The sequence below is a fragment of the Clinocottus analis genome, unplaced genomic scaffold, assembly GCF_023055335.1.
Source record: "Clinocottus analis isolate CAN_PGR_092001 unplaced genomic scaffold, fCliAna1.0.p SCAF_15, whole genome shotgun sequence".
In the NCBI taxonomy this organism is placed as follows: domain Eukaryota; kingdom Metazoa; phylum Chordata; class Actinopteri; order Perciformes; family Cottidae; genus Clinocottus; species Clinocottus analis.
Window position 1 is genome coordinate 13092036 of NW_027175876.1, and position 14547 is coordinate 13106582.

A 14547-nucleotide genomic window follows, 5' to 3' on the forward strand; every position below is an offset into this window, starting at 1 on the left:
CATGTCACAAAAAAAGGTGTTTCATAAATCACTTCATAAGCTCAGGCTCCATGAGGTGTTCAGTGTTCAATGGAAATGTCACCATATGTCTTCAAAGCTGCTGCTCAGCTCCAGACCACATAGCTCTCATTCCTCTTCCTCCTAAAGTCCAGCATCGTCACAGCTGTTACCTCGGGTGTGTGTGTGTGTGTGTGTGCGTGTGTGTGCGTGTACAGTCCCACATGTGCAAGTGCTCATCCCTGTTCTTTCACTCTTCCCTGTCACAATATTTAGAGCATCTTTAACCTCAGTTTGAACCCGCGGTGGCCTTTTCTCTGTCGAGCACCAGGGTCTTGTAGTGAGATTGAGGATCTGCCTTCAACCTACTGCTGCTGCTCTTAAATAGCAGTCAGAGCAGGAGCAGACCCAGAGGAGCAATTATCTTCTTCAAAGAAGTCTATTGATCCCTAGATAACAGCCAATCAAAGCAAACCACATTTAAAAGGTTATTCATTAGTTTAATTAAAGATGTTTGCTGCCATTACAAAGAAATGTGGATAACTTTTTCTTATTTTTTATTTTGCCTTCATTCCATCAGGATTGTCCGGTTCAGATTAAAGATCTCTTTGACAAGGGAGACCTGACCAGGAATAGCAGCAACCCGTTGGTTTTATTTGAGTATCATAAAAAATGTTTGCACTCCCATAAATTTGGGGGAACTCACAAGAGACAGATTAAAACAAGAATGAAGCTGCAGAGATCTCATGACTTGAACCCCAAAAGTGTCTCCTGTCTATGAGAAGATTACTCTACTTCTGACTTGATTTATTACCTCAGTAAACATTGTAATTAGGAGTTTATGGTCTCCATCTCTAGTTTAAAGTCTTCTTCAATACAGTATAATGTTCATTTAGTAAATTGTGGTTCATTTAAAGTAAAATAGACCATAAAGCAGAGTATGCTTTGGGGCGGTGCTGCTTTGAGATCGATGCGTTGCGACCACGGTGTTGGGAGTTGTCCGTGTTTTCAAAACCGTAATCCACAAGCCGTCACATAGACTAAGACCACCTCTTATATACATCCTATGGTAGAGCCTTGAAGCTCAGTAGAGGCCCACATTTTAAACTCCAAGCCACCATATTGTAACGGTTAAACATTTGAAGTCTGCCAGCTTCAGCCCAGATAACGCCGATGACATCATCTGTGTTTTGTTTTATTTGTCAGACTCTGTCAGAGCAATAGAAGCTGTTATACAACTGTTTGTTCGGGCTGAGTATTACTCAGCGTGTTGAGTAAACTGAGTGACCCTTTTAAAAATAAAGCAATTTAATTGGGAAGCCATTTTTTTGCAGAGAGAAAAGTAGAACCACTGTGATTTTGGAAGCCGTGCCTGAGGAAAGTCAAAACCAAATTCAGTTTTCGTTGTAATTACGATAATTACATGTGGAATTGCCGCAAAGGTTTCCATGTCTGTCTGGTCTTATCTCAGTGTTCCCCTTTTGAAATACACGGTTAGTTAGTGCTCCTACAAACCAGACCCTCCCGATCCAGATAATAAGGAGCGCCTGCAGACATCTGTGCCAGCGTCATAAATAACTCACTCCCGTTCTTCACTGACTTCAAGTTAAAAGAAAGCAATCAAGTAAATAACCTCAAAACGTTACAACAGAAAGTTTATGAAATTACTTAAAGATATAACCTCAGCCACAAGTGACAGATAATTCAATCTAATTAAATAATTATAATGGCACTACTTACCGTTATCGTAATTTTATTAGATTAGATGATCTGTTTTAAAATGGTGATATGCTGGCTGTGCGGTCATCATCTCATTAGTCTAAAAAAGGGCGGGAAAGGTCTTTAGGAATTTATTCCAATTGGGCAAGTTGTATTTGTCCTTTCATGCCAGCTCCTATCGGCCGTGTCTCATGCTGTCCTGGGACGTGGTCGATGTTAATAAATGGCCATTTCTTTTCTATCTCGAGAGTCTACCGCTCAACACTCTCTTTAGCAGGTTGAGGCCGTATAGTGCAGCGGTTGTGTGACTACAGTCTGCACTGTATAACTCTGGATTACAGCTGCATTCATTATTTTCAGTGTGATGCCAAGTTTGATCAGTGGAAGTTAAGACTGACCCCATGAAAAAAAATAAAAAAATGTAAAGGCAAGTCAGCATGCAGCCAAAAGCAGCTTCTGTTTGCTCTCGGGGAATGATGGTATCGACACACCGCTGACATCCTAGTACCAACACTAAATCTGCCACCTACTCTTCATGTACACCACCTTCAGGAAGTATGCAGCGCTCGTGGCTTGTTCGGCACTTTGCAACCTGAAGTCATGCAAGACGTTGACGTCCGGAAAGCGCCTCTCGAACACAGAAAAAAATAAATAAATACAGGCAGCGGGCCGGGCCTCTGCAGATACGGACCCCGTCATACACTTCTAGTCGGTCACAGGTAGTGATAAAGAAGTTATTCCAGGTTTTACCATTTTTCAGCAGACATTATTAGCCACAGTGGTGGCAGCTCCACTGCTTTGATCCAGACAGACTTGATTGGGTTATATTTGAGAAATTGGGACCACACACACGCCCATCATAGGTATGGGGGTCAATTTCCTCAGCGCTTAGTATATTATTACATGTAAAAACGCTCATTGTGGAATGTTCTCATAAGACCAGCTGTGGGGTCCGTGGATCGAAGGCTCCCATCCGTGTTGGACGGCCGCCTCTAGCGTTTTTCCCCGTGGAAAGGATTGTAGCCACAGCTTATGTTTGACAGCTACACATTGATTGATTGGCACACGTGCAGATAAAATCAGTGTTGAATTCAGGGGAGTGGTGCGTTTATGTTTTCATATTGGGTCAGGTAACGGGTAAGAAAATAGAAAATAGCAATAATATTATTATTACGTATGCATTGAAAGATGGTTTACATCGCCGTTTACGTTTTCACAGTAAGCACATCTGCATGCTGATATTCACATGTAGCACAAAACGCTGCTGTACCTTAACACGGCCTCACAGATCCGCCAGCATGCCTGTGGCCTCTTTTCATTCCAGTATTCAACTTCAGTGAGTTTGGAAACAAGCTGAAACATGATAAAACACGAGTTGTATTATACTCTATCACTGTCGCGTAGTGATACAGTAACAATGCAGTAATTTAAATGCACAACAGTAACACGAGAAGGAACGGCGCTTGTATTCTCAGTTGGACCTTTCAGGACTTTTTTCTCCGGAGCAAGCATAAAACTTGTGGCCATCAAGTGGAAAATCCTCAGTCACTATTCATGAGCTGCGTGAGCTCAGAAGGACATTTTCACAGGGTAATTGTGAGGTTTTGGAAGTGTTCCCGTCTGACACGCCGTGTAGAGCGGGGGTTGGACTGAAGCGGACCCGTCTCGGCTGTTCTGCCGAGTTGCGGTGATGGCTGCTGGAGTACAGCTCGGATATCTTTTGTATGTGACTTCTCAAAATTAAGCAAATACTCAAAATGCTCAAAAAGTCACTTCAATTACGCCTCGCGTGTTTTTCGGATTCATTAGGATGATGATTTGTCATTATTTATTTGAACTTCGCTTCATTTAGCTAGTGCCCTGGCTAAGTGAAATGATGGTTTCAGAGTTTGTGCAGCTCTTTCTTTTGTCAATGGAATTTTAGATTAAAACCGTATCAATCATCAAACCTTCAATCTGTTGCTTTTTCTTCCGTTTCCTACAACGTTAGCTAATATCTCTGGCAGAGATATAGCGTTACTGAAATGCAAGATGCTGCTTATTAGTGAAAGTCATGCACCCCTGCCTTGTTAATCATCACAACCCCTGAAATGTACCTTGTGGAGACCAGACCGAACAGCACAGTTCACTCGCTGCCTCTGCTACTCTGTCTCCTCGTGGGCTGCTGCTGGTGAGTGCGGCGAGGTCGAGCCGTGGAGGTCTGGTGCCGGCGGCCGCGAGGCCGAGCGGTCACGCGGCTGCCGGCGGTTTGTGGTGTCTGACTCCCTGTCCTCTCTCCGCAGTGAACGACGTGGAGGAGAGCGAGGGGATGCCGTCGCTGGACAAACCCGGCTGGTACTCCCAGGGCAACTGGCCGCACCTCCACGAGCTGGTCAAGACCATGACGGGCAAGCCGGAGCCCAAGGTAGGCCCGCCACCCTGTCCTGCACATAAACAAGAGCGAGCCGTCTGACTTTTTTTGGCTGAGTAAACATCTCCGACTCGCTTTGAGGTTGACTCCAACTTGGTTTTTTTTTTTGGCAGAGGTTGAATAAGATGAGGGCCTTGCGATAAATCAGCTCAGGGAGATTCACACTAGTGTGATGGAGAGGAGGAACGTGGCCCTTGGCACAGCTGTCGACGGGGCTGCGGTGTGCCAGCACGCTGAGAGCCCACTGATGAAACGTCCACACAGTGCAGCCAAGTCCCCTCATGCCTCTCAGACACAATGCAGTCCATTCTGCTTAGGGACGGTTTCCACATAGATCAAAGAGCACTTTTTCCTTTACCTCTCAGGTAAGGTAGAGAACTCGGCTTGATAAAAGCTAAATTACTTTTTAGAGTCATTATGTTGACATAACGCGAGGTAAGCATTATTCTTCTCATCATTCCTATCAGTTGTGACTGATCTGGGGACCTGGCGGCTTCACAATGAGGTGCAATAGGGAGAAAATATTGAGTACAATGATGTGTATTTTTTCTAAATAGTTTACACACAAAGATCCGTAGACGCCATGCTGTTGGATGTTACAGGGACTGTGTTTTTTTAACACAGATTTTAAGCATTATTGTGTGTTCTATGTACGACACCAAAATCCTAAAATTGGATTTGTAAATATCGCAATACATCGCCTCCCTTGCAGTATATCATATTATATCGCGAAAAATTTTGAATCGTAATCCTGTTTGATGATATGTGTGGCGTCACCAGATCCTTGACCCTAGAGGCAACACAGGTTTTACACAAATTTAGAGGTTCATGAAATTCCCCAAAAGTGGGTGCCAATTTACGCTGGGATGGCAGAGGGACGGGCCAAGGGCGCGTCCAGATTTGTTCAGCTCTACGTTCTGGCTCTGTTCACATGTAATAAAAAGCAATACACATTTTTATTTCACGTTTTCGAGGCGGGCCAAAACAGAAGGTCAAAGAAACACACCCATCAAAACTGTTCAAAATTAAAAACACTCACTTAAAATGGGCCACAGCAGCTTTTGTGAGATAATAGTTTCCATGTGCTTGTTGGGTTAGTAATGCGGCATATGTGTTCAGGCAAACCAGTGTCAGGAAAAGCAAGGGAGGAACAAATAACCTGATGAATCCCACAGCAATGTCACTTTGTCATGCTCATGGACACATTCAATAACCTAATCAGGCGAAGACAGGGTACGACGCCAGAGAGCACAAATACAAGCACAAATAATGTTGTAGTGATCACACACACACACACACACACACAGAAAAAAAAGCTGAATCATCTGTGCCCCTCGGCGGTCTGAATTTGAGCCAGCCACAAAAGCTCGCGTTAGACAGTGTAGTGAAAGCTACTTGGCTGGTGGCTTCATGCGGGGAGGGGAAGCTGGCTGTCCCACACTGGAATGCCTCGTCCGCCGGGATAATCTTTCAAATGGTGCAGTGGTCGGTCTGGAGGGAGCTGAAGAGGTTGTACTGTACCAAGTGCTTTTATGCGTGTAGAAGAAAACATAAATCCACTATGAAGTGGTGTCACAGTTTCCAAAAGTGAAACGATCTAAGCTACTGACTTTGAATTGAAACCGAACAATGAAACCGAACAAGCACGTCTGCAAAGACGACACGCACAATAATAATTACTCCCGTCTGACAGCCCAAGGAAGAAAAACGAAAAAAACAGAAAAGTGACATATGGTAAACGCTAACTATCCAGAAGAAGGTTTAGTGCAAACTATGTACTTTTGCATTATGCGACTTTATGTTGGTAAACTGAAACATAATTATAATTTTTTTTATATCTATTCGCGCCATTAATGTGATCACAAGCATGTCGTCCTTTTGGCTCATTGCAGTGGTGTCAGCAATAGTGTGGCTGTCCATGTCATGGGAGAATGCATTGTGCGCATGGAGGGCTGTCATTTTTTGATACAGGCAGATGATGTGTGCATGTGATGGATGAGTGCAGTGCACGGCCATTAAAAGGTATGATTTTTAGATTGAAGTTCATCATCATACTTGAGAGATGCTCAGTTTCTTTATTTGTTTCTTCCCGATAGGACTTCAAGTATTTAGTCTGGTTTGAAATGTATTGAATTTGCTGAGGGGCGAGTGGAAGTAGTCAATTTATCTTTTTTTGTCTTGAGGTCTGCCACTTCTTTTGCAGGGAATAGAGGACTTTGAAATGCCGTTGCTGAAGTATTTTCACTTTGTCTCGGCACTGACCTGCTGTATATTTATCTGAAGGACTTTATTTTTTTGAAGCACATTGTGTATGTTCCATACATCCCAGATGTCAAGCAAACGTTGGCTCATTGCGGTAGTCCAAGTCGGTCCTCTCTCACTCACGTCAACGTGCGGTTTACCTGTTCCCATCTCAACGGACTCTGTTCTCACTGCAGTTGACCCGGACTCTGGCTCGCTTGGAAGTGCAAGCGGTTGTGGGGCCGCTCCTTTTGTTCTGCAGCATGGTGCGATTACACTTTAAGTAAAACAAACCAAATGTTGGCTTGTGGAAGCGCCCTACGTCTGGATTACATTGCTAAGACGGGTGTGCGTTTCTCCACAGTCCCACCCAGATTTAGTAGTTTCTGAATATTTCATTTTCTGATGAAATAAGGCATGAGAGATACCTTCATCCATTTCCAACCGTCTGAATGCACATTTGCATCCATGCCAGGGGGTTTGCCGCAGGTAACATTTCTGGTGACGGTGACGTTTGAAAACAGTATAAAGCTTGTGGTCGTATCCCGCCGGACGAAATAATAAAGGCGGAGCTGCTTCTGCCCGAGCCGAAGTTCAGCCAGCAGTGCTCGTCATCGTCCACGTCCCTGGCTGCTCTCCCCCTCCTCCCGGCCCTCTGCTCAATGCCCCCTCTGTTCCCCAGCCACGTGGAGAAAGCGCCTGTGGAATTCAGTGTCAACCTGCACTTATAGCTGCTTTAAACACTCCTCTGGGGTGACCTGAGGCGCTCTGTGTTTTCAGTTGGCTCCACTTTCACCTGACAGGACTTCATGCAGGTGGGCTGAAAAGAGCCATTCAATCCTCTCTCGGCACGGTGCTCAAAAACTGATGGGGGTCACGGTGGAAGCTGACGGAGATGCGGACCCGATACGCGGAGCTGTTATCGTTCTGAGGTGTCTCTGCTTTTTTTTCAGTGGGGACAGAGGAGTTTGGATTCAGGGCTATCGCACTTGAACGTGAAATTCCTTTAGCATGCCAATGAAAAAGGGGTTGATGTTTTGTTTAACGGGTTGAAGATTTTTTTTTTTTATAGTTAAGTGCAAGATACTGCACTCTCCCAGTGAGTTATATCTGTGTACATTTGGACAGAGATTGACAGTTAAGATAAATGAGTTATCCTCTTCGTGGCACTGGATCTGTCTAGCCAAGAAAACGCCTCATCTCATTTGTGATGGCTCTGCTAGACCAAGTCAAAGGATCTTAAAGTTAGGACGAAATGCTAATTTTCTTAAAACGTAGTAGGTAGAGAGCCATTATTCTGTCTGATCTGCATTGAACACATGTATCTGTTGGCAGAATCTTTCACAACTTAAGAAGAATACAACCTTTCGGGCCTCAAAATGAGGCTAAATGACCCCCCCCGCTCCTCTCCTTGTACCTCCAGGCCCCATACAGTGTGCAGCACAATGGGCTCATTAAGGCCTCTCTGCATGCCTGCAGCTCTGTGTACCTGGGCCCGGCTCTGGCTTTAACTGCTACTCTGAGTGATGAGCTGATAAGGGAAGGCCCGCACTGCACATCAACTTAAAGCTGCAGTAGGTCGTTTCTGAAAGCAAGAGCCCTGATGAGCTATACCGCCACCACTGAGACGTCCTGCAGAGTCCTTATCTTTGACCCGTTTCCAGTGTGATAAACCAGATGTTGGTCCATCTTCACCAGACGCTCGTTTACATCGGCTCTCCCTGATCATCATCTCGTTGGCGTTCAGACCGACATCAGCGCGGAGCGACAAAATGCAAGCCCATCCTTTAATCCACAAGACTGGTCCACAATGTGATGTCATCTCGTGAAGCACTGAGTCGGCAAAGCAAATATGTGAAAGCGAATATTTCTGGTCGATTAGTGTGTAACGCCATATTACTGCTGTTTACTCTGTGATTGTGATGGGATTTTTATCTTACACCCGGCGCAAAGCTAGTTTCAAACCCCAGTTTTCATTTTTACAGCCCAGTGCCCAAGTTGCTCATATGTAGCCTAATGGAGTTGTGACGGGACAGGGGTCCACCGGCCAAGGACCACATATCTGCCCCTTTCCTCCCGTCACAATATGCCATAGCAACATTAATTCAGCACCCCAGTCACTGGACAGCGACAACTCGTAAACGCCCTCCAATTCATTGGCGGTGGTGGTAGTATCGGTACGTGGCGGCCGCGGGAGGAGCGACTTGCCCTTTAGTCACAAGGTTAGGTTCAAACCCCAGCTCCTATTGTGTGTAAGTGTCTTTGAGCAAGAAGCTTAGAGGCACTTTACAGCAGCCCACTGCATCCAAATGCTTAAGATGGGTCAAATACGGAGGTCAAATTCCATGTGTGTGTGTGTGTGTGTGTGTATTTGTGTGTGTATTGTATATGTGTGTGTGTGTACTGTGTATGAGTGTGTGTGTACTGTGTATGTGTGTGTGAGGGTGTGTGTGTATATATATATAAATATATATAAATCCCGATTAACATAATATAGTTCCATAACTTGGCCTGCTTCAAATAAAAGCTTGTTATCTTCTGCAGGTAAATAAAGTCCACGTTGTTTATTTCAGGAAAAACATTGGAGTTGATTTGAATCCATTCAGTAATTGTCAACGCCTCACGAGCACGGGACTGTGTGGCTGCTCATGGAAGTTTCTTACCGACGACACTAAGGCCGTATTGTTCATTGCCAATGCAACCTTTGTCACCCAATCACGGCAGGACGCATTACCTGTCAAGTCTGTGAGCTCCATGATCAGAGCCGGCTCGCATTGGGATAATGCCAGATCACAAGCCGAAGGGGCCTGGCTCACGATGTGTTCGGATGTCTGTGAGGTATGGACATCATCACTCCATTACCCCCTCCGCCTACGGGAGTTCCTCTCCCAAGGAGAGAAAAAGCTAATAGAGGAAGAAAACCGGGGCTGGAGCCCAGCTGGGACCCGTTGTCTGAGTCCTGTTGAGTTACTGATGATGAAAACCCAACAATTCCAGATTTTAATGCTTAAAATATGAGAAATTAAAATGAAGAAGGACTTTCATTTTGAAGACTGTACAGAAAAAAAATAGTTGGCCACAGACTTAGAGGAGCTAAAATAACTTTTAGTGTGGAGAATTTCTAGGAAATTAGAAGCCGCTTTGCAGCCGCTCCACAAAATACATCCACTGTCGGATCAGCCAGGTTACACACATTACACAAGTGTAATACACACACACATACACACACCTGGCGCATCCCGAAACAAAAGTTGCATCGAAAAGACAGGTGTAACCACGGCTGCATTGTGGCATAGCAAGTCATGCTCGGGGTTAGGGATTGAAGGCAGCAGCCAAAACAACCAGCGAACGGTGTCGTATTGTGCAGAAGTGTTTGGAGGAGAAGCGTCTGCCCGTCCTGCAGTCTGATTCCCTTCATGGCGCATTTCCCTCACGCCGAGCGCCGTGTGGTTCAGTCTAATGTTACTGTACCCATACACAATGAGCCTCTTCTGTAACATGTTGCCTCCACGCTGGAATCCTTGGCCCCTGTAAATATTTATCAAAGCGAACCCATGACTCTGGCGGCAGCACTGCTGAGCAACGAGAAGTGCAGGGACCTTTTTTTTTTTTGTGGGATTGGGGGGTTACGAAGGCCAGCTGTGGGTCGTTCTGGGAAAGTCTGGTGGAAACGTGATTCCTGCGACCCCCTCCTGAAATGTACTCCCGAGACGGACCCGATTAGCCCGTCTGTTTGTTTACATGGGGAAGGGCCGGCCTCAGACGCAGGGCAGCTCCGCGAGGGGGAGGGACGGGACGGGACGCAGCTACTGGAATGCCTCATGTGCATCCTCTTGATGGCCGTCTGACTCCTGCAGAGAGGTTTGATTGTGATGGCTGCAAAAGGGTTTGCAGGGTGCCGCTTGTGGAAGACTTTGAGTTCTTCCGTATTATCACGTTCCTCAAAGAGGTTTCAGGTGGTGGTGAGGAACCTTATTTTTGTTTGAATGTAATCCCACACTGCTAGTTTTTGCGCACATTAGTGAGCCTAAATGCGAGGTTCAGGCCTTCAGATTTCATTACATGGGATATTGGTTGGGGGAGATGGAAATATTACAACTTTTAGACTCGAGCTACAACTAGAATATGAAACCAGAATATTACCAGAATCCAGGCATGAAGGCCTCATTTTAAAATGAGTTTTTCTTTCTAATATGCAATATTTGATGTATTTGAACTAAAATAATATATATATATATATATATATATATATATATATATATATATATATATATATATATATATATATATATATATATATGTGTGTGTGTGTGTGTATATGTGTGTATATATGTGTGTGTGTGTGTATATATATATATATATATATATATATATATATATATATATATATATATATATATCACTATGGTTGCATCACTATGAGCAACAACTCTCAGGTTACACGTTTGATCCATTGTTAATACAAATATATTGATTTGTGCTCAGAATGATCCTTTAATAGAACTGCAGGTAAAGTACTTAATTAATTTTGAAGCATTCTCTATTGACTAAATTCTAAACTGCGTCCTAATTGTTCAGTATTCCTGCTGGTCTTTCACTTACTATAATGCCCTTTCATCCTGTGTTCAGAACGTCAGCAGACTTCTGTCTTGTTATTTCAGTGTCCTTGACTCCTCATTCCATTTTCCAAAAAAAAAGGGAATAGGAACAAATGGTTGTTGAAATGGGATTTAAAGCTTTGAGCGGTGTATGCGTTCCTGCTCTTTATGTCTTAGAAAAGCCTGCCGTAGCTTGCTTTTATTTCCAGACGCGCAAGACAAAAGGGGATGTGATGGTCAAAGAGGTTGTGATGAGTTTTGCAGACTCATCGTGTCTGGTCTAGTTCACTCTGGGGGGCGTGGGGGACATAAGACATATGCCAGCTTGACTTTGACTGCTGCTCAGATAAGACTTCTTCACCACCGCACTTAAAGCTGTGTAGAATAAACAAGCTGTCCTCTCTTCTCCACCCCCCCTCTCTATCTCGCCCCTCACCTTGCAGGTGGCGTATTTTGGAGATAGCATGAGGTCGGACATGTTCCCAGCTAGCAGCTTTGGGAAGTGGGAGACGGTGATGATCGTGGAGGAAATGGAGGGGGAGGGCGTCCCGAAGAGTGACGCGGCGATGTCCAACGAGGCCCAAGTGGAGCCGCTGGAAAAAAAGGGCAAGTTTGAGGTAAGTTCACTGAAGCAGCTGTTTCCGTTCAGCGGTGAGGCCTCTGCGGCTCGCTCCTCGTCTCTGCTGGAGGCTCCAGGCTACTCCAGCAACCAACGTGGCCCGATAAACGGTGAACTGTCCCCACTCGAAATGATAAAAAATGTTGTTGTTGTAGTGAGTGCAATGCAAAATAGGTGGAGCTCTGTCACTGAATGAAGACGTAAGAGCCGCCAGCGCTGCCCTCTGTCTCACAGAGCAGATGCAGACTTTAACCAGGTGTTGTGACCGTGTCGGTCAAGCAGTGAAGAGAGGCGGCACATCCTCAGGAGCACACACTCTTCTTTCTCTGCTAAAATACAGAAAGCTGTCCAAAGAAGAGCAAAAACCGGATCACCCTGGATTGTAGTCAACTGCTCGCACACACCCACAATGTCAGTACCAACTGGATGTTCTAAGGAGTCAACATTATTATTACAACAGATGGTGATGAGCTCGATGAAACGTCTTTCCTCGTCCTGTAGTCGCCTTTTTCATTCGTCAGCATGAGCTCTGATGGTGAGCGGCCATAGCGCCGTTTGCTGCGATTCCTGTTATTCATTGCATACTCTGCACTTTGGAGTGGGCGGCGCAGCCGCATGAAGCGGTGCATTTTGTGACAACTTTGATCCCTCTCATCTGGGTCGGATTACATGTAGGTCAGGAGGTTTCTGCCTCAGCATGCTAAAAGAAATTCCCCCATCCTCAGAAATATCTCAACCCCCGACTTTGTTCAGTTTTCTGTGCCTTTCCTCAAACATCCCGTTCAGAAACGTATTCGTTACGAACATCCCTGACAACGTGATGCGTAATCTTTCGTGTGTTTCTAATGAACGATGAATAATCCTCTAAAATATGATGCAACGGTTCCTGTTGACACTCGTTAATATTGTGCAAAGCAGGGATGTGTCGGTGTGGTTTGTGAGGTTTGTGTCTCGTCACATCCTTCTTTAAACACCACATCCTGTTGCAATGACAGTCGCCGCTCATCAACTCTTTTTCTGTGTGTTAAACAGATTCATGTTGGATTAGGGACTGCAAGTGACTCGATTTCTCATCAAATCATAATGATGATGCATGCAGTAGCCAGAGTAACCCTTGAAGCTGCTTGGGTTAAAACTTTGAAGTCTCTTCGTATCCCCCCGAGCTCAGACGGGGCTGAATTCTCACCTCCTTTTTTCATGTCTCCACATGTCTGCAAATGTATCGCAGCACAGTTACATAGTTGAGTCTGTGCGTGGACTGTCTCAACAGGAGCAGGGCATGAAGTCGCCCTCCGATGCGTCCAAGCAGTGGGGCTCCTACTTTGTCGACGTGCACAGTAGCGGAGGAGGGGACGAGGAGAGCCAGAAACTGACCTGGTGCTGCCACAGCATCCACAAATACAGCACCATGGCCATCCCCAGCGTCGAGCACATAGCAGGTATGTGGCAGCGGAAATTACAGAGAGTGTTGCAGATCTGAAGTGGTTTGATGGAGAGAATAAACACATTGTACAAATAATAATAACAGTCATAAGCACTTAACTCTACACATGATACAAAGAGAAATAAAACATTTAAAATAAATGATCAAATAGGAAATAGTAGAACGTCAAGTATCTAATGTGGACAGTGACTTCGCTCAGTATATCTTCTCAGATAGATTCTTCCTGAGTTTTAGTGCCCTGAGAGAAAAAGGTTTCGGCCTCCTGGTCCCTAGCTTGACTTCCTGGGTGGCCAAGGGGCCACTGCTGTAGGCTCTCCATCGCGTGAAGGCTCAGGTGGAGGTAACAGTTCAGCGGTGGAGCCGCGTCTGCTCATGAAATGCCTCGAAAGTGAAGAAAAGTTTCACTTCAATGTTTTAATGTTGCAAAATAAACATTCTGGTCAGATACATGCTCAGGGTCAATAATATCATTGTCTGTATTGTCTGAGTTTAAAATGAAGAAAATAATTTGCCATGGCATCAACCGGCCCCTTATTGTTATAAAACCTTGAAAATCAGCAAAGCCTGTGGTCTTCCATGCGGTGCAGCGAGTAAAGGAGGATTTACTGTACACTGATGCTCCTCTAAACATTGGGACACAAATCCAAACTCATGTTTGATTTCCTTTACCCAAGCAATGTGAATGTATTCGTCAGTGTGTTCCTGTAAACGGACCCATATGCTGCACAGAAACATGACTAAGAATAAAACTCGTGGTGTAAAACGGGAGAAAAAAAAATCCAAACAATCCACTGTTAGACTTTCTGCAGTTAAATATCTCTGTTCCCACTTCAAACGTTCTCCCCATCATTTCAACGCAGACACATTCACCATTATCGAAACGGGCACTTAACAGACGCAGATGTGGAGCCAAAATTAGAATTAACCACCTCATCTGCAGAGCAGTTCTGGGAAAATGGTACCAGTCTCCCATATAACGGTGACCTTTGGGGCAGTTTTTCACACTAGACTTAGACTTATTTGTGTGACTCTGAACATGGAAAGTGAAAACAAACTTAACCCTGTTTTTCTGCTCCAGTTCACCTTTGTGTGCTGTTGTTGCAATCGGTTGGCAGAGTTTCGGTGTGTACAGCGGTCGGCAGCTTGCCGCTGTTTCTTTGCGATGGGACACAAACAGCTGCATTCGATGCACTTCGAAGCACTTGCACCTCTTATTCAAAATGCATGCATCGGTATGTTGTTGGTGTTCGTGTGTGAAAACCACACGGCAACTCATTTGTCACTTAACCCCCATGCTTAATGACACTTCTGTAGTGATTTTAACCCAGACCACAATCTTTAAAAAAACAAAAAAAAACAGCGTAAGATGTGATGCACCCGTGGTACGAGGATATGTTGACTCGTTTCGACATTTCAAAAAAAAAAAAAAGTGAAAGAAGTAGATGTGTAGATAAAAATAAGAGGTTTTCTAAAGAGAATCTGGTGCTCTGAAACAGGGACTGCCAAAGTCAACACTCAA

At 44.8% G+C, this 14547-nt stretch overlaps 1 protein-coding gene across 2 annotated transcripts in view; it reads left to right on the plus strand.

The window, feature by feature from the left end:
• The window catches only part of nt5dc1 (5'-nucleotidase domain containing 1), a 47845-nt gene that overhangs the window by 32321 nt on the left and 977 nt on the right, over nt 1-14547 (plus strand). Inside the window, exons 9-12 of one of the 2 annotated variants that reach the window (XM_068576652.1) lie at nt 3999-4120; nt 11409-11582; nt 12855-13023; nt 13263-13476. In XM_068576652.1, the coding sequence (XP_068432753.1) occupies nt 3999-4120; nt 11409-11582; nt 12855-13023; nt 13263-13270 (473 nt within the window). In that variant the 3' untranslated portion in view covers nt 13271-13476. Of the gene's footprint in view, nt 1-3998; nt 4121-11408; nt 11583-12854; nt 13024-13262; nt 13477-14547 lie in introns of those variants that run through there. The other variant, XM_068576650.1, reaches the window with a different exon arrangement.